Source organism: Triticum urartu, chromosome 5A, assembly GCF_056163025.1.
Source record: "Triticum urartu cultivar PI428250 chromosome 5A, HENAU_Tu73, whole genome shotgun sequence".
NCBI classification, from domain to species: domain Eukaryota; kingdom Viridiplantae; phylum Streptophyta; class Magnoliopsida; order Poales; family Poaceae; genus Triticum; species Triticum urartu.
Window position 1 is genome coordinate 23093188 of NC_141877.1, and position 19764 is coordinate 23112951.

At 44.8% G+C, this 19764-nt stretch overlaps 2 protein-coding genes across 3 annotated transcripts; both read right to left on the minus strand.

Moving 5' to 3' along the window:
• Positions 1–8812: 8812 nt before the first annotated feature.
• On the minus strand, positions 8813–18375 carry LOC125507159 (disease resistance protein RPM1). 2 transcript variants are annotated; one of them, XM_048671831.2, is made up of 3 exons: positions 18198–18375; positions 14507–17331; positions 8813–8949 (listed from the first exon to the last, which is right to left on the minus strand). In XM_048671831.2, exon 2 carries the CDS (start codon positions 17271–17273, stop codon positions 14529–14531), a length of 2745 nt encoding a protein of 914 aa, XP_048527788.2. In that variant the 5' UTR covers positions 17274–17331; positions 18198–18375; the 3' UTR covers positions 8813–8949; positions 14507–14528. The 2 variants fall into 2 exon arrangements, with proteins under 2 accessions (XP_048527788.2, XP_048527789.2); XM_048671832.2 differs by having other exon boundaries at positions 8862–9000.
• Positions 12708–14235, minus strand: LOC147967632 (uncharacterized). The gene is made up of 2 exons (XM_087523198.1): positions 13718–14235; positions 12708–13636 (listed from the first exon to the last, which is right to left on the minus strand). Exons 1-2 carry the CDS (start codon positions 14233–14235, stop codon positions 12727–12729), a joined length of 1428 nt encoding a protein of 475 aa, XP_087379324.1. The 3' UTR covers positions 12708–12726.
• Positions 18376–19764: the final 1389 nt, after the last annotated feature.

The following is a 19764-nucleotide window of genomic DNA, read 5'->3' on the forward strand; positions in this document are numbered from 1 at the left end:
TTGGCAGTAGTGCTAGTTGGTTGGCAGTAGTGCTAGTTAGTTCTGTTTATTTGTTTTCTGGTCATTTGGTGTCACTACTGTTTGGTGTGGTCCGTTCTTTTGGAGCACCAAAATTTACCTATCAACAATGCTCAGGTATGTGTGAACCTGATGTATTTGTGTGAACAAGTACAATATATATATATATATATATATATATATATATATATATATATATGTGTGTGTGTGTGTGTGTGTGTGTGTGTGTGTGTGTGTGTGTGTGTTTGTGTAGGGTCGCGCTATTCGTTACCCTGGGTGAGAAATAGTTATTCTTCACCCCCTCTATTTTACCATCAATGCACCGTAATTTTACGTTTCGTAAGTTTTGTCTTATTTCCGACGCAAAAAGGGACCATAAGAAAATATATAATCGCCGTAAAAGATATTTTATGTTATGTAAAATTACAAACGTAAAAACATAGTCTGAAATACACATAAACTGCAAATTTTCTTGTCTTATGACCTATATTTTAATTTTCTTATTTCAAATTTTACGAAGTGAATCCATAGGAATGTAACTATTTGAATTCTAAACGTAATTTAATTATGAAATGATCGTAAGATCACTTCGGATGAAGAATAACTTATTCTGCACCCTGGGTGATGAATAGTAACACTATATATGGTCCTTTAATTGTCCTTGCATATGTTCTACAACTTAGTAGTTTTTTATGCATATGATGTGTTCTTATATGAAATCGGCCCCCACTTGAGATTTGGTCACGCTCCGCCACTGCTTGCGGGAACACGTACGGTGACACTTCAAGGTAGTTCCAGTCCTTTGCATTTTTCGTACCTGCATGTGCATGTATCAACTGATTTTCAGTATTTTTTCTTTGGCCGCTTAATTTAGACGGCTAGCATATCTTTCCATTTGCATGTGTATGTAATTACGTGTATGCGTTGCTGCTTTGCTGTGTGTCGTAGATGCATGGTCGTGTAATTCGTTCCTTGGAGCGGTCATGGCCTGTAAATACGGGGACTTCTCTAATCCCTACTTTGCTTCACGGCTGTGGTTAGTTAGATTTTTAATCCCATCGTGGCAATGCCCGTGCTCCTCGCCGTCTGGATCATGCATCCTTGTGGGATCCATCTCTGCACCCCTCCTCCGCGATGCCTCGGCCGACAGCACCACCTCTCCTCTCCGGCCATCTCCTCCCTGCGATGTGCCAGACATGATTGAGCTCAAACGTCTTGGGAGTAGCGTCCCCACTCTCCAGGTTCGCCGCTTCGATCTGTGTTAACTGCTTGCTCCTGTAGGCAAGCGTGGGGCCTCCTTCTTCTCCTCAGCCTAGCATGCGACGGATCCGGCTTGTCTACTCCCTCCTCATACTTCCATCCGTGTTTCCACTTCATCTTACGATTGTCTTTTTTTCTTTTTTTTTCCTTTTAATCTAATCATCTCCCCCCTCCCCTTGATTTTAAGAGGTGGGGCCGGGCCTTATTATGTTTCAATCAAATCAAGCCACCGATGGGCACACGCGCAGGGAGCAGGCAAGTCTCGTCCAGCATGCAATCTCCTTCGTTGCATGCAGTTGCCTGCCTGTTGCTCACTGTTGGAAATATGAACAATTTACCGAATGATTTTATTAACAGAAACACTAGATAAAATATGACCAGTATAGTAATGATAAAACAAGCCATGCGATTTAACAAAGAGAAGGTAAACAACATCTTCATATATGAACTATAACTAAACATATCTAAAGCAGACAGTATAGCAAGTTGCATATATGAAATAGAGTCTAACATATCTAGGGCAAATACTAGAACAAAGAAGTCGGCGACCTTCCGTACAGGACTCAAAAGGTGTGTCTCGGCGGGTGAAGGAGGAGAGCGCGTGGATGTCCCTCTTGTTCTCATGCTCATACAAATGGGAAAAGAACCTCCCTTATAAAGAGGTCCAACTCTTTCTAAACTAGCAATGTGGGACTAAATTTTAGTTCCACCTCTTGCCTTGCACAAATGGACTGCTTGGACCTATAGGATTTATTAAGAATTTCTGAGATTGCTATTAGGCTAGACCCAAAATAGACAAAATTCCAGCACTCACTGCCAGCCGTTTAATGGACGCAGCCATTAGCCTGCTTGTCACGTCAACAGGTTACATCCCAGCAATCACGTACACCGGTCCACATCCAGTAGAAAATCGGTAGACGTTGTACAACTGCCGACTTAGTATTATGACAAAAAATAATCTTTTTATTCATGGAATATGCTATATGTACTTCACTGAATAAGTCTATTTTCGTTTTACTAGGCATGATTTATCTATCAGTGCAGTTTTTACATCTCCATATCATGTATTCCATTGTTATTTTCTTTCAGAAAACATAACTTTTTGTCATTACATCACACCAATCATCTACACTAAACAAATTCGCTCGCAAGTTTAACTCTCTACAAAAAAAAGTACAGCCATTTTTATGCTCCTTATAAGATTTGTGACCTATATTACATTCTTATGACACTAAAAAAAAGGGCCACCGGGCCATAATTTTTCCCAAGTTAACAATACCATCACTATTAAAACATTCCAACCTTTCTAGCCAACATATTTTTCGATGATTTATAGTCTACACAACATTTTAAATTTTAGCTTCTTTTTGGCCCATACAAAAAATAAGCATTGAATATTCCCAAAAATTAGGGCACGTTCAATAGATACGTATACAATAAAGTACATGCAATAACATTGTTAAACAAAGTCTGCCAAGGAAAAAGTTGTGAACCAGGATATCCTTCTTCATCTGTTGGCTCTTTCAATTAATTGTTCTTCTGACACTTGCATGCTCCCACTCATCTTTTAAAATAAAATGAGCACAAAAGACAGTCCAATTTACGAACAATAATTTGCAACAAACATAAATAAAAAACATTAAATTAACCGGTATCTATGTACAGTATACAGTAACATTAAGTACCATCGACAAGCAGACACCACTACTATTGTGTGATAGAAACATCCTTGCCAATATAACAATGCTCAACAAAGTCAATTCAGAAGGCAGAATCAAATCTTAGCAAAGGCATGTTACAAAATTTGAATATCATACCACTCCATATGTACTCTAGCGTTCACAGATTGATGACCTAACCAGTTCTTACACTGGTGCTCAGCCATGTGTAGATCGCCGGCAACAATGTGCAAAAGTTCTGTATCATTTCACTACATGTACTAATCCTGCAGGAGGCTAAATTAGAATGATATAAACTGCAAATGAATGTAGTGTGTTTAGTCTTACTTGAAAGAAATGATGTATACTTTCCATCTTGCAGGGATGTAATACTCATGGTGATAGCAGATGTATCATTTCCAAAATGATCATGCGTAGAGCTAGCTATCTTGTGAATCCAAATTTATAGCCACAAATCGTATATACATATGTACCATATCTCGCCGCGCGGGTATGGCTAGTAAATTTACTACACTAGATTGGTAGTCTAGTAGTATAATTTAGTACCTCGAAATTCCACAAGGGCATGTGAAACCAGAAAGTTTTGTTGTCTGCCAGGACAAGCAAGACTTGTCAGATGAGTGTAGTAGTGTATTATAAACACATCAAAGCTTGTGCCTTGAATCTTCCTCAGGCCAGTCCCTAGCAATGCATAATGTACTCAAATTGACATTAGCATCTGAGTATCTGAATTCATGCTTCTGGAGTGGAATCCAGGACAGTGCTCGCTGCTACAAATCAAATGGGGGATCCCAATTAAGCACACTGATTGAACAAGCACGAACTAAGGGAAACCATGGGATCCACAAATTTTAGAAAAATGATGCAAGTAAAAATAGGGTTTGTATGTGTCACCATTAAGGGTTGGCCCGTCATTATGAGCAGATCCTGGACTGTCTTTGGGCTCCCTGAGAAGGAACGGGCTGGAGCACTTGAAATTGGAAGGCATAAGAAGAGAACGGAATCTGCGGTTTGCAGGGGAATTTCAGTGAGGCGCCGCCATGCGTCAGACACCGTTGTGGCAATCCCACACATCGATTTTCCAACTTGCCACGGACGCCAATATCTTCGTGGGCGAGGCCCTTAGATCTTGCCCTCTAGCGATATACTTCATGCGGTCCCTCGACCCAGCTGAAGAGGCCAGCTAGGCCGACCTCGTGGCCAAGCTCGGCTCCAGACAGCTCAGCTTGGGGGTTGATTCTGTCACCTGGAGCTTAGCAGCCTCACAAAATTTATCGGTCAAATCGCTTTACAATTAGCTCACCGAGGGCAACTCGCTGGACATAGCCAGGGGGCTATGGAAGGCTGCCCTGCCACTCAAAATTTTTAAAACAGTTTGTGGCAAATGTTTAGAAACTGCTTATCGACGTCAGATAATGTGGCCAAACGTAACGGACCGACCGATGGCTCTTGTCCGTTTGCGGACTAGGAGAGGACGCGAACCATGTTTTCTTTCGCTGCTTCCTAGCTAGGTTTGCGTGAAACACCGTTAGAGAAACGTTCAGTCGAAACTGAAATCCCCTCTCGGGAGGGAACCTGCTTTCCTCGCTGCAATCACAGCGGGGCGCTTATGCAAGGATCGCTTGGCGATGCGTAGGGGCACTTTTGTGGTCTTTATGGACGACCCAAAACAAAATTCGATTGAGAAGAAATTCCCCGCTCATCTAGCTGATGTTATTTTCAAATGTCATCTCTTCTTATAGATATGGACACCGTTGGGGAAGTAACATGATGTTGAGCGCATGCTGGAGATCATGGAGAAGATTAAAAGCACCCTCACGCTGGCTCGGCAGACCACACCGACAGATTGAGCTTTTGGTGTCTTCGTCCGCGAGGGAGGTAGGCCTGATGATCACCTAGTTTAATCCTGTTGTGCCTATGCTTCTGGCTGTTTCGAACATGACGCGTATTTGGACAGTGTTGTGTCGTTTATTTTGGTTTATGGGTCTGTAAGCTTGAGAACCTTGTTTGGATGCTGCATGGTGGTTTTATTAATTTAAAACTGGACGTTTCTAGTGTTTTCGTTTAAAAAAAAAGCACCGCCGCGCAAGCCGTCTGGGCAGGGGCCTAGATAGTGTTGTGCCTGCCTGTTTTTTTTAGAACATTGTGCCTGCCTGCTGTGTGCAGACTCTGCAGAGGGGCCTTCGTGTAAGTACGGGCCGGGCTTCGTGAGGGCAGGCTGCATTGTAAACTAGCGCAGCCTGCAGTACTTTGGAATGAACCTTTTTTCCAAGGTTCCCTATTCGGCGCGCAGGTCTCCCGCAAGCGACCTGCCGCGCACCCCCCGTCACACCTGTCTTTTCTTTCTTTCTAAATATTCTGTTTTCCTTTCTATTTTTTATTTTTCTTCTCAAACATTTTTTTCATCGAATTCCAAAAATGTTCATCAATGTCAAAAGATGTTCAGCAATTCAATTTTTTGTTCATCATTTTTAAAATTTCTTCATCCATTTTTCAAATACAAGTTTTGTTCATCAGGTTAAAAAAATATTCATCGATTTCGATTTTTTCAGAAAATACAAAGAAATGTTCATCCTTATTAAAAAAATACTCATAAAAATGCTCACCAGAATAAAAAATGATCATTAAAATTCAAAAAAGGTTCATTCCTTTGAAGCCACAAACATTTTTTAATTCAGGAACTATTTTTGAATACTCACAACTTTTAAAAAAATTATTACTTTTTGTAATCCTGAAATATATAATAAAACAAAAAGTAGAATAAAAAAGAAAAATTAAAACGAAAGGGGTGGGGTGGGGGGGGGGGGGGGCAATGGGCCGTCCCGCCCCGCGCATTGGGTGCGGGGTGCGCGTTTCCGCATCCTAGGGCGCATATAGGTTGCCAAATAGGACCTCCCCTTTATCCCCGTTTCGACGAAAACTGAAGCAAGACTAGAAAAAAAGGAAAATTGAAGCTGAATGCAGCACACAAATAGCTTTTCTTATTCTTAGAACAATTTGTATGCTCCTTTGAAGCATATCGCAGGATATATATTTAACAGATTCATCCTCACTATGCTATTAATCTTGACATGCGGCCTATCCATCTCGTCATGATGTTTTTTCTATTAAAACAATATCATTTTTTCCCCAGGAGAACTGTGTCTAGCATTTACCGGTTGCCCATCTACCTCTTGATCTTCCAATGCAGCAGCTCAATTTGTAGAACTAGCGCAGCAATGTGAAGAGACATGACCATTATTTACCTTCTTTGGGAATGAAATCGTTAATACCAAGTTACCAACTTCAGGTGCACCACACATCATCATCCACTTCGAATCCTGGTCGACGCGGATGGGTTAGGGAGGAGAGTAGAGAGGAAGAGCGGCGGCACGCGGGGGTGGGATGATTGCATCTCGGAGCTCCCCAACGCACCACGGCTGCCGCTTAAGTCAGCAATGCGCACCGGTGCTCTAGCTCACGGGTGCCCAACCTCTGAGAGCAGCGTGCAGCCCGTGTCCTCCTCACAGTGATTCTATTATCATTGCTCATTCCATTAAAATTATTGCCGTCATTAGTTAGTCAAAAAACGTGTAATACATCGGCGAAACTGCTAGCAGGCTGCCACAGTACAGATGGCTGTCGGAAGTTGGTCAGTGGTGCACATCTGAAACATGCAAAATCCTAGACAACAGTTTCCGCATAACAATTTTCTTACACAGTACTAATGACGGCTTTGACATGTTTCAAAAAAGAGTGAATTCCGATTTTTACCCCCTATTTTGACATTTTTGACACTAGTTACCCCATTTAACGAAATTTCATCCATTTTACCCATTTAACAAAAGTTCTGCCACGATTTACCCTGTTTAAAATTTCATGAGTGTTCTGGCAGACAGGTCCCAATTGTGAAGTCTAGCTGGCATGCCACATCGATGGTTTTTTCCTGCTTATTTTTCTCTCTCGTGAACCAGTCCTCACGGCTTCTCCCGACCGGACCGGCCCGATGGAGGTCACTTGCATCTCGTCCAACGCATAATGCCTGAGTCGACCACGCTCCTTACTCACGCCTAATAGATTGCATCGCCCGTCCAGGCTTCTGCCCACACGTACCTGTCAGGCTCGCTCGAATTTATGGTTAGGGATTGTCAGGCAACGGCAGCGGCGTGATTTCATACCTCCTCGAGCGGCGTTATATATGGTCGTGACATCAAGGCAAGAAATGACCCCGTGGAATCCGGCTCCGTCAATCTCGCCGACGTCTGGGCGCGACATCAAGGCAAGAAATGACCCCATGTAATCCAGCTCCATCAAGCTCGCCGACGTCGGCGTGGGCGCGTCCATGTACATGCCCCCATCAGGTTGTGCTCGGTTGCAGATCTATGGGGGCCGCTCGTCCAACAAATCAGCGAGGTTGGTGAACAAGCAAGCCCTCACGTCGTACCCCATTCCACATGATTTTGACCATCTCCATCATATGTGTATTATGAAGTTTTCCTGACTCATGCATTGGCCGGTGAGGCGTTTGATTCAGACAGAATTAAAATGCTTATTAGAAGATCACGTGTATACATATCACCCATCTATAACTGACGTACATTGATTTAAAGTTTTTTCACCATTTTAAATATTGTTGAAATCCTTTTTTTTCTTTGTTTGCAGCATGTGTGTGATTCGAAGGAAGGCGAACAATGTGTGCTATGAATATTGGAGGCCAGAGTGATGCGGCCCAACTTACGCCTTGTGCGTTGGACGCGAGCGACCTGCTCTGGCGATCATATCAGGCCAGCCCAGTCGAGCGAAGCTGCGAGGACTGGTTCAACGTGGAGAAAAATAGGTAGGTAAAAACTGTTGATGGGGCATGCTAGGTGGACCTAACAATTGGGACCTGCTCATCAGAATGCTCGCAAAATTTTAAAATAGATAAATTGTGGCAAAACTTTTGCTAAATGGGGTAAAATGGATGAAATTCTGCTAAATAGGGTAATTAGTGTCAAAAACATGAAAATAGAGGGTAAAAACCAGAATTCACTCCCTAGTAAATTATCATGGGGAACTTTGGTGGCATGCATGTGAGGTTTCGTTCGCATTTAGGTAGTTCAGGTAGGCCCTTGTTTTTGAGGTTAAGAGTGCCACCCACCTAATACGGACCGAAGTACATATCACCTAATCCTCATCTGCGCCAAAGTGAATATGCAAGCCAATGTCTTTCAAGCATTTGTTCATCAGAAGGAACTTTGTCATGCAGAACCATGTTTTGCGCTATTACTGTCTGAGTTGCTAAAAATGTTGCACAGAGCAGAGTCTTTCCAATTAATACACATCTGAAACACGTAAAAACAGTTTCAGTGATCCTTTCTGAGCTATGGACGGCCAAAAATACAATAAATTCTATAAAGATGCAGTTGAGCGCTCTCTAGAAGTGAAGTTCATCCTCAGGTTCAACGCACAACACCGGACCGGACTATATCATGTGTCCTGGCAACATGGCCGCAGAAGGCACACGATTCAGTTCCAAGCATCTGAGCGAACGAATCCATATACAATACATACATCACAAGTTCCAAGGATCGGCCCGTCAAAATGTAGGTTCTTCAAAGTGAAAAAGATAGAAATAAGAGAAGATAGGTACTCCACTTCAGAAAATTGGGAGACTCCAAAATGGATAATAGAGGCATCGAAGGTATGTAAATCAAACTGATCAAAGGGCTGAATCATAGATAAAAGCACAATAGTTTTTCTTACATAGTACTACTGACGGGTTTGACGCATTTCAGGAAAACCCACTGTTTGTACCTTGTCGTATACAAACTACGGGACAAAAAACCTGAAGCGTGCCACTACCCTGTTATTACAGTTCCAAATCTGAAGCATACCTAGTGGTCAATCCGGACTTCAAATACAATACACTGAGAAATTTCAATATATAGATGACATACAGCGAGGGAAGTCTTGGTGAACATGCACCAGCAAATTACACAAGCACAGAACAGCTTCTTCATCTCAATGGAATCTGCAAGGGAAAGCAATTCTTCTTTATTCTCATTATGTTGCATGGGGGTCCCTAAATGATGAACGGATGAAGGAATTGAGAAAAGAATCATAGTATGAGAGATCAATAATTTGTATGTTCAGAAAAAGTATATATGATAAGTCATGGATACAATAACAAATTTCCTCTAAATGATTAGAGGTAACTGTTGGATGAATGGCAACTGAATTCTCAGGAGGGCCAGAGGCTAATACATGTACATAAATGGTAAAGTGCAAGAGACCCCTTATACAATAGGGATAAACCGAAAAAGAGCTATACACATCTAACACCCCCATCAAACTCATGGTGGATCAACAACACTGAGTTTGGAGAGAAGAAAACTATGCTGCGCTCGAGTCTGTGCCTTCGTGAAGAAATCTGCCAACTGTAACTCAGAGGGCACATAGTGAAGAGTGAGAGTCTGATCCTGCACAGCAGCACACACAAAGTGGGCATCCACACCGATGTGCTTGGTGAGCTCATGCTTCACCGGGTCACGCGCAATACTGATAGCACCAGTACTGTCTGACAATAAGGGAGTCGAGGTAGCAGCAGACACACCAAAATCCTCAAGTAGCCACCGTAACCAGATCACCTCAGCCGTCAGCATAGCCATGGCTCGCAACTCAGCCTCTGCACTCGAGCGAGAAACTGCAGTCTGTTTCTTGGTCTTCCAGGCAATAAGAGAGCCACCAAGAAAGACACAATAAGCAGACAGTGAGCGTCGATCAGAGGGATCACTAGCCCAGGTAGCATCAGAGTAGGCCTGGAGCTCAAGAGAGCTGGAGCGAGGAAAGAAAAGGCGCTGAGAGATCGTGCCACAAAGATATCGTAGAACACGGAGGAGATGACCATAGTGGACAGAGGTGGGGGCTGAAACGAACTGACTCAGAATGTGGACATGATAGGAGATGTCAGGATGCGTAACAGCAGGATAGACAAGACTGCCAACAAGGTGACGATAGCGAGTGGGATTAGGGAGAGGGTCACCATCAGAGGCACGGAGCTGAACGTTGAACTCCATAGGAGTGACAACAGTGCGCTCATCACCAAGAGCAGCGCGAGCAAGAAGACCCTGAATATATTTTTCTTGGGAGATGTAGAAGCCATCAGAGGTCGAGGAGATCTCAATCCCAAGAAAATAGCGAAGAGGACCAAGACCAGTCATGAGAAACTGGTCGCGAAGGCGAGCCTTAACAAAGGCAATGTATTCAGAGTCGTCGCCAGTGATGATCATGTCATCAACATAGAGAAGGAGAAGAGTCCGACCATGAGGAGACGTGTGAACAAACAACGCGGGATCATGATCACTGGGCAAGAACCCAGCGGCAGTCACCACAGAGGCGAAGCGCTCAAACTAGGCGCGAGGGGCCTGTTTGAGACCATAGAGGGAGCGGCGAAGTCTACAGACCATACCATCAGGAGCATAGTACCCCGGGGGTGGCTGCATATAAACCTCCTCACGCAACTCGCCATTGAGAAAAGCGTTCTGAACATCAAGTTGAGAGATAGACCATTGACGAACAGAGGCCACAACAAGAAGAGTGCGGACAGTGGTCATGTGGGCCACAGGAGCGAATGTCTCATCATAATCGCGCCCCTGCTCCTGCTGAAAACCGCGGGCCACAAGGCGAGCTTTGTAGCGCTCAAGGGAACCATCGGAGCGAGTCTTAATCTTGTAGACCCACTTGCAGGTGATGGGGCGGACACCGAAAGGAAGGGGAACAATATCCCAGGTGCTAGAGCGCTCCAGAGCAGCAAGCTCTTCGGCCATCGCAAGCTGCCATTCAGTCTGAGTGATGGCAGTCTGATAGGAAGTGGGCTCAACAATAACAGAGAGACCATACCGATCGGGGGAGTAGAGATCAGGCGGGAGGCGAGGCCGAGCACGGAGGTTGTGAATCGGGGGAGGCGTGAGAGGTGAACCAGAGGTGGAAGGCTCATCAGAGGAGACCTCCGCAGTGCAAGAGCGACGAGTATAGTGAAGAGGAAACGGTGAGAGAGGGCGACGGACGGGAGATGATGGCGGAGAGGTGGAGGAGGAGGATGGAGAGGATGGTGTCGGTGGTGAGTGAGAAGGAATGAGAGGTGCCAGAGGAGGAGGTGACACATGAGGCACATAGAAGGGTGTATTGGGAAGAAGAAGAAAAGATAGGTCATCCACAGAGAAACGCGAGGAAGAAGGACGTGGGTAGTAAGAGCGAGACTCATCAAATGTCACAATCACGCGAGATGCGCAAGCGACGACCCACTGGATCCCAACATCGATAGCCCTTGTGCTCATCACTGTAGCCAAGGAAAACACACTCAACCGACTGAGCAGTCAGTTTGGTGCGTTCTCGGGGGACAAGGAGAACGTAGCACACACACAGCCAAACATACGAACAACTGAGTAGTCAGGAGAGCGACCAGTGAGACATTCCAGAGGAATACCACCTTGAAGAGCAGTCGATGGCTGAATATTGATAAAATAGGTGGATGCGGAAACAGCCTCGGCCCAAAAATGGGATGGAAGGGAAGCAGCAATCATCAGCGCACGAGTCGTCTCAAGCAAATGACGATGCTTTCGTTCGAAAACATCATTTTGAGCATGAGCGCCAGGACATGAGAACTGGGCAAGAGTACCCTGTTCCGCGAGAAAACCTTGCAACATCTGAGAGATATACTCGCCAGCGGAGTCAGCACGAAAAATACGAATGGGCGTGGCAAACTGGGTGTGAACCATGGCAGCAAAACGTTTGTATATAGGGAGAACTTCGCTGCGAGATTTCATGAAGTAGAGCCAAGTGTAGTGAGAGAAATCATCAATAAACAAAACATAGTAGCGATGACCACCCTTCGAATCAAAGGGACCAGGATCCCAGACATCATAATGAACTAAATCAAAAGGACGATGAGATACAGACTCACTAGTAGGGTAAGGTAACTGAGTCTGTTTGCCAAGTCTGCAACCATTACAATATAAGGAGACATCTCCAGATACAGACCCTAAGAGGCCCTGACGAACTAAAGAAGACAAGCAAGAGCCACAGATGTGACCAAGGCGATGATGCCACTGCTGGAAGGACGCAGACGAAGAGGCAGCAAAAGCATGGGAGCTGGCAGAAGTAGTGGCAGCGGAATGAACACAAAGCCAGTCAACCTCCCAAAGGCCCTCGGACTCACAGCGCCGGGGGCCAGCACCAACCAAAGTCTTGGTGCGTCGATCCTGAATGGAGCAAGAGTCGGTATCAAGAATGACACGACAACCAGAATCAGTAAGGTGGGCAGCAGAAAAAAGATTCATGGTAAGGCGAGGGACATGTGAAACACTAGGAACAGAAAAAGATGGAGTGGAAAGAAGACCACGACTAGTAACAGGAAGAGGTGTGCCATCGGCAGTAAGAACATTAACAGGCGAATCAAGAGGTCGAAGGGAAGACAGCACAGAAGAATTAGAAGACATATGAAAGGAGGCTCCAGAATCCAGAATCCAGAACCCACGAAGATGTACCTGACTGAGTAGATGCCTGCGGTGATGGAGAGGTGGATGCAGTTACAGCAGCAGCGGAACCAGTCGACGAAGAGCCCGAGGAAGCCAAGAGACGCTTGAGCCTCACAATGTCCTGGTCGGTTAGTGACGGAGTTGAGGAAGATCCAGGAGTCCCACTGGAAGAGGAGCGCCTCTGGTCTCGCTTCTTCTCACGACAATCAGACTCGGGATGTCCTGGCCGAGAGCAATAGCCACAGAAGGTGTCACGTCACGACCGGGCCTTCTCAGCATAAGCAGGGCGACCCACCCCCTGAAGGTATGGGTAGGAGCGGTGGAGCAGTGAGCCGAGCGGACGACACTGGAGCCCGAGCAGCCAATACAGATGGGACCACCAGCAAACCAGCAGAGCGAAGGCGGGTCTCCTCAGCACGAAGCTCGGCAAGCATCTCCGAGACAGGAACACGACCACGAGCAAGCAAGTGAGCACGTCTGGGCTCAAACTCAGAGCGGAGACGAGATAAAAACTCATGGACCCGCTGAAACTCCAAGTCAGACCGCGTAGTCTGACAGCAGCGGCAGGTTCCACAAACAATTGTCCTCAGTGAGTCAAGCTGACGCCAGATGGCAGAACACTGTGAGTAGAACTCATCCACAGACGAATCACCCTGCTGGAGAGCATGCTCCTGACGCACCACAGAGAGGTATAGGGCATCGCCAGAGGGCTGATAGCGCTGATAGAGATAGGACCACATCGCTGCAACAGTACCGAGGCCCATGAACTCTGAAGCAAACTGAGGAAGGACACTCGCAGTGAGAACGGCAGCAGCTCGAGCATCATCATTGCACCACTGAGTGTAAGCAGACAGATCATCCCAATAGACAGAAAGAGCATCAGAATATGCAGATACATGTTGATCATAAGCATCAACTACAGCATCATCAAGGGCCTTGGCTGCATCACGGTCAGCCTGAGAAGCATCAGCAGCAAACACCGGCGGAACCGGCGGAATAGGAGCCACCGGAGCAACGGGACAGGGCAGACAAGCGACCTCGCCAGAGAGCACGCCCCACAGCAGAAGACCGCGCATATGGATACGCAGGAAGCCCACAAACTCAGCATAGTTGGTGCCATCAAAGATCACCGAGCAGCAAGGAACAGCCACATAGCCGAAGATGACATACTGAGATATGTCGCTGTCTTTTTTTTGGAGTCAACAGATCTGGATCGGGGGATCGATCCCGGACTGAGTCAGGAGCGAGGGAGCCGGACCGGACTGGGTGCGGAGCGAGAGGGCTCCGCTCAGGAGCGAGGAGAGGAGCGCCTCGCGTTGACGCGAGGAGACGAGCGGGCCGGACGGAGCTGAGGCCCGCGGGAACGCGAAAGGGCCGAGCGCGGGAGGTTGGCACGAAGGGAAGCCGCCACGGGATGCTGGCGCGTAGCGGGAGGCGGGAACGCGGGAGGCCGCCGTGGGAAGCTGGCGCGGAGGAAAGCCGCTGCGGCGGCAGCGGAAGCAGCAGAGCCGAGCGAGGAGGGCTCGAGGCGGGCAGCGGAGCAGGCGAGAAGGACCGGAGCCGCAGCGAGGAGGGCCGGGGCGTCCGGATCTGCGGTGAGGAGAGCCGGGATGGACGAATTGGACCTGGCAGCGGCCGGACGGAGCGGCGGCCGGAGACGAGCAGGCTAGGAACGAGGCGCACGGAGTTGCATCGTGCGAGAGAGAGGGGCTAGCCTGGCATCTGATATCATGTTGGATGAATGGCAACTGAATTCTCAGGAGGGCCAGAGGCCAATACATCTACATAAGTGGTAAAGTGCAAGAGACCCCTTATACAATGGGGATAAACCGAAAAAGGGCTATACACATCTAACAGTAACTAATCTGCTCAACTGATATGAACTAGTATCATTTATGTTCTTATTAAATTAGTAAAGCACAATTTTGTGAGTTCCTCACGGTGATTGGTTATGATTCATATTCATGTGGTCCACACAAAATTAAAGTGACAAAATGTTTCACAGCAGAAGAAAATTTTGGTGAAACCGTAAATAAATAAATAGAAACTTACATTGTTACTAGAGGCGCCTGCATCATTGGCGAAGACGATGAAGTATCAGGTGTATATGCTTGGCACAGTCTTGTTCTCGTACCATAGTCATAAATTCTACTGGCATGTCCATGAGGACTATCTGTTGCAGTGAGGTTAAATTTTGGAATCCTGCTGGAACAACGAGCATACTTCTCAGACCAATGAGCTCCATATAATTCAGGATCGGCATGGTCCCAGCCTCCACTTCCATGCAACTGAGCTGCTCCATGTCAGCTAAGTACAATTTCTCAAGCTTTGGAAACCAACCTGCCCTAAAAGTCATGATCTGCCCCTCATAGACTCTGTAAAGGTGAAGTTCAACCAGATGCGATAAGTGTGCAAATGAAGGAATTGGATCTGCTTGCAACCTGGACCACCCCATGCGTAGGTCTCTGAGTTTTCTGAAACCGCTGAATATTGTTGGGATAACACCTCCGTGCAACTTGCCTTTCAGGTAAAACCATTCCAGATTTGGCAAAGGATCTAAGTTTTCCAGATCAAGAACTTCTTCCTTCGCATATGAGATTATAAGAAGATGAGAAAGGTGCGCCAATCTTGTGATGGAGGTCCATAATTCCTTGATGTGCTCACGCTTGACTTTCGTTATTTTAAATATTCGGAGCAAAGTCATGTTGCAAAGACTGACGACTAGATCTTTGTTTGCTTCTATATATCCCAGTTCTTGCATATCCTTTAGAAGACAAATTCCGGAATGTACTTTAGCACCTTGAAAGCAATCAAATATTCTTGCATCGTAATCATGGTTGACCTTAGTTAGCAAAACTCGGAGCTTAGCCAACTCTTTTATTTGGAGCGGCAGTTCCACTACATCAGTTCCTGAAAGATTTAGCATCTGTAGTTTCGTCAACTTACACAAAGCTTTGGGAACCACTTTAAGATTTGTGTAAGACAAATCAAGGTAGCGCAAATTGAATAGGGTGGTCACAACATCAGGGAGCTTCGTTATCTCTGCAGATTCTAAGGACAAGACTCTTAGCAATTTGAAATTTCCAGTAGCAGTTTCTACCCAGGCGGATGATACTCTAGGATCGAACAAAATGAAGGATCGTATCTTTTCTCCACCATCAAGAGTATCTTCAATGCTGTCAGCTTTCAGAACTGAAACACGTCGTGCTTCTCTACTGTGCATTGCATCACGAGAGTTATCCAGAAGAAGAGAAAATTTCCCACTTGCGCACTTGCTTACAACTATATCTCTTACAAGGTCATGCATTTGCAATGTCTCGGCCATGCCATCAACATCCCTCCGAACCACTTGAAGAAGCGAACGTTGAGCAATTTCATTGAGATACTCATTCCCCACTTCCTCCATAGTTATGCTTGGCCCTCTTTCTTCTATGAAGCCTTCAGCTATCCATAACCGAATAAGCTCAGCTCTTCGAATCTCATAGTCTTCAGGAAATATACCACAGTATAGAAAGCAGTTCTTCAGATTTCCTGGTAAATGGTTGATGCTAAGGTCTAAGGCATTCCTCACGGAGCTGAGCTCTGCATTGTTACCTATATGCCAATCTAGCTGATGATAGAAGGATTTCCAGTCATTTTCATATAGCTTCTTGTGTGATAACAAACTTCCAATGGCAACAATAGCTAGTGGCAATCCTTCACATTTGTCCACAATTTTTTCTGCCCAATAAATTAGACTCTGGGGACATGTTTTCCCCTCTAATCTTGGAAAGGCTTTTCTACAGAAGAGGTCCCATGCTTCTTCCTTTCCAAGAGTTTTAAGCTGAATGCCGTGCTCAACATCAGCCAATGAAGCAACATCTTCATTTCTTGTAGTTATGATGATTCTGCTTCCGTTTTTGCTTATACCCAGTGCATGATTCAATAATACCCATGCATCTCGACTCCACATGTCGTCCAAGACAATCAAATACCTTTTGTCCTGCAAGAAGTCCGTTAGTGTTTGTACCAAGCTTGCAGCATCCCTAGTGTCAACGTGACGAGGGATGTCCTTTTCCTTCTCCTGGAGCTGCTTTAATAGTTCCCTCAACAGATGTTCAATGTTGTAACTTTGAGAAACTGAAATCCATGCAGAACAGTCAAAATTCTGCTTAATTTCATCCTTTTTATAGACCTGACGGACAAGAGTCGTTTTGCCTAAACCACCCATACCACAGACAGAGACGATTGTTTGTTCGTCTTGCCCATGTATCAACTGTTGTACAAGCCATGATGTTTCTTTTTCAATCCCGACCACCTCATCCTCGATGTTTATACATGTTGAGTCCAGAGCATGTTCCAGCTGACCATTCTGGCTTGTGTGGCTAACTTCTCCTTCTGCACTGATTGTGATGCCATAACGATCTCTCATGCTTGTGAGCTTCGAAAGGCGGACCTCAATCTGCTTAAGCTGTTCAGTAATGCTTCGCCAACCACCAACATGTTTGGAACGACGCCATAGTTTCTTCAGTGAACTACAACCTTGTGTTTGTGTAGTTGATTGTCCAAGCAGGTATTCATACCCGTCAATTACATCCTCAGCGTCATGTGAAACCCTCTTTACCTCATCAAGCCACGCATCAAAAGCCAGATTACGTGATGAGCACATTGTTACTTGGATTAGAAAAGCTTTCATAACTCTAAATTCAATCTCAAGCTGCTTCATGTTGTTCTCAGCTTCAAGTAAATCCGATGCTTCTTTTCCTATTGCATTTATAGCATCTCGCCCCAAACTAGCAGCAATTTTCCCAAGCACAACATAAACAACAGCCTCTGCCATCTTTGCTAAGTTTCTTCCTAATATTAAATGCAGTGCTCTTCTATGTCACTTTCAAATCCTGTCATTGTGGAAAAGAACCATTAGATAAATATAACTAGTACGATTAATATAAGATGATAATGTAAATGGCACATACTCCCTCCGTAAACTAATATAAGAGCGTTTAGATCACTAAAGTAGTAATCTAAACACTCTTAAATTAGTTTACAGAGGGAGTATATAGCATGCAGAATTAGCGTATGGGATTGTCAAGTTTGCATTTAGTTCAGATACACTGAACACAGATGTAGGTTGTGAAATACTACTACCAAGTACATTGAACACAAAGGTATGATGATTAGAGAAGGGGGGAGATAGTACAAGCAATCTGCATCATTATCAAAGTCTTTCTTCCTCGTTAGCTTTGTCTAAATGAAAATCTGGAAGTAACGTTCCAAGTAAAAATAACCTTGCAACTCTGTTTTGGGAGCTTATGTTCCTCAGCAATCTAGCATCTACAGGCCATGCCAATAGGCAATAGATGGAGGGTTAAAACTTGCAGAAAGATGGTGTCCCCTACATCATTTGGCACCACATAAATTGGCTGAGTCTGGCCCAGCAAAACAAGATAGGAAATGTACTAGCCGTGTCCTTCTGATCCTCGACCTTGCAAATCTATTCGAGTTTTCAGTTCTCTCTTTAGCTTAGATCTGACCGAAATAGCCTTAGCTTAGATCTGAGTCAACCGAGAGTAAAATATGTAGGCCAAGATGGGAAAACTTCTGATGTAGTGGAGTCAGCTTAGTTAAAACAAATGCAGACTTCATAGGCAATGAACAAGCGAGAGAAGAAATGCTAGGATGTAAATTTGGGAAGCAAATTTCAGAGAGATCCTTGAGAGGACGATTACAGAGATACTACAAGGGAAGGCACACAATATCTCACCAGCGGAATGATGGTCTCCCAAGCTATGGATCACGTCATTGCCTCATGTTTCTTGTGACAGCAACTAGCTACATCTAGAGCACCAGTGGAGCTCTGCATTTCTATCCATTTGTGTGGTGAACTGGTCCATTTGAACCACACAGTACTAGTACTACTAGTGGGACAGTGTAGTTGGGGCCTCGAGCTGGTCGGGCGCCTCGGATTCGCAAAAAGCTTACATATTAAATGCTTGGCCCAACGAAGGACAAAATTAAAATAAAAGAGAACCAGTTGATCATTTTTAGACTAGTCACAATGGGAGTAACTTAGAGGGTGCTTGGATCCAAGAGACTATTTTTAGTCTGACTAAAAATAGTCTCTTTTAGAGGCTAAAGTTCCAAGCACCCCTGACTAAAGAGAGGTTAGGACTAGTCTTGAGGCTAAAAAATTTTAGTCATAGGAAACCTACTAAAATATGTATTAGCCCCCTCTCTCATCATTTAATGCCTCTCCTTTAACACATGCGAGTTCTGGATTGGAGCGTTTGGAGAATAATAAATGCTCAATAACTTGATTTTAGTCTCTTTAGTATTTGGATCCAAGCATGGGTGGGGCTAGCAAGTTTTAGTCCCACTACTTTTAGTCATGGGACTAAAACATATCCAAGCACCCTCTTAACTAGTAACATCACATATTTCAATACAAGATTGCTTATGTGGCAGCTAATTAATGAGGAGAGAGGGGTTTATGGTAACTTAGCTAGTTACTGTAACATCACACATTTCAATGCATAATGAGTCTATAGCCTAATAAATGAACTCTTTCATGATATCACTTATATGTTACTACCTACTATGAAGGTAGTAATATAGACTAGTAACATCGGCAAGTTACTACTCTACGTTACTCCCCACTGTGAGCAGTCTTAAGGGTCATATGTCAGTACCTCTTGTTATGTGGTATAAATAATTAAATCTATCTTTCATAAAAAATAAATGTAAATTTGCCACTTCCACCAAATAATACTCACAAAAAGCCCCCCACCAACTGGGTTCACATGTCACTAAGATAAAATGGTGTCATTTTACAAATACAGTGTCTGAATGTTAGTACTTGCTTGGCATGGTACATAATTAAACTAAGCGCCGTTTTCTATGTGTCTAGATCTTGGTATTGTTGCATTGAGGTTTTTTTGTGTGCCTAAAACGAAGTTAGAGTTCTTTTTGGTCGTACGACATGACGCCTAAGCAAAAAAAATGTTTCTAACTTTGATCATCAGTTTGCCACGAAAAATCCGCGTATATGCTATGTGCCACGAAAAGTATTTTAATAATATAGTAATATAAATTTATTTGATCAAAACAATGGTCAAAGTTAGTGTAGAACTGCACTCGCCCAAAAACTTAAACTCATAGGGAAAGGTGGGCTATGCATTTAGCGGGGCGACGGCGAGGTGGATCGGAATCGGATTGAGCTGCGGGGGTTACCTGCGAGGCGAGGGGAAGGGACGCGGCCGCCCAAGTCGGCGCTCCCGAGTGCATCTCCGTCTGCTGAATCATCATCCCCTCAGTCTCCCCGTCTACGCCGC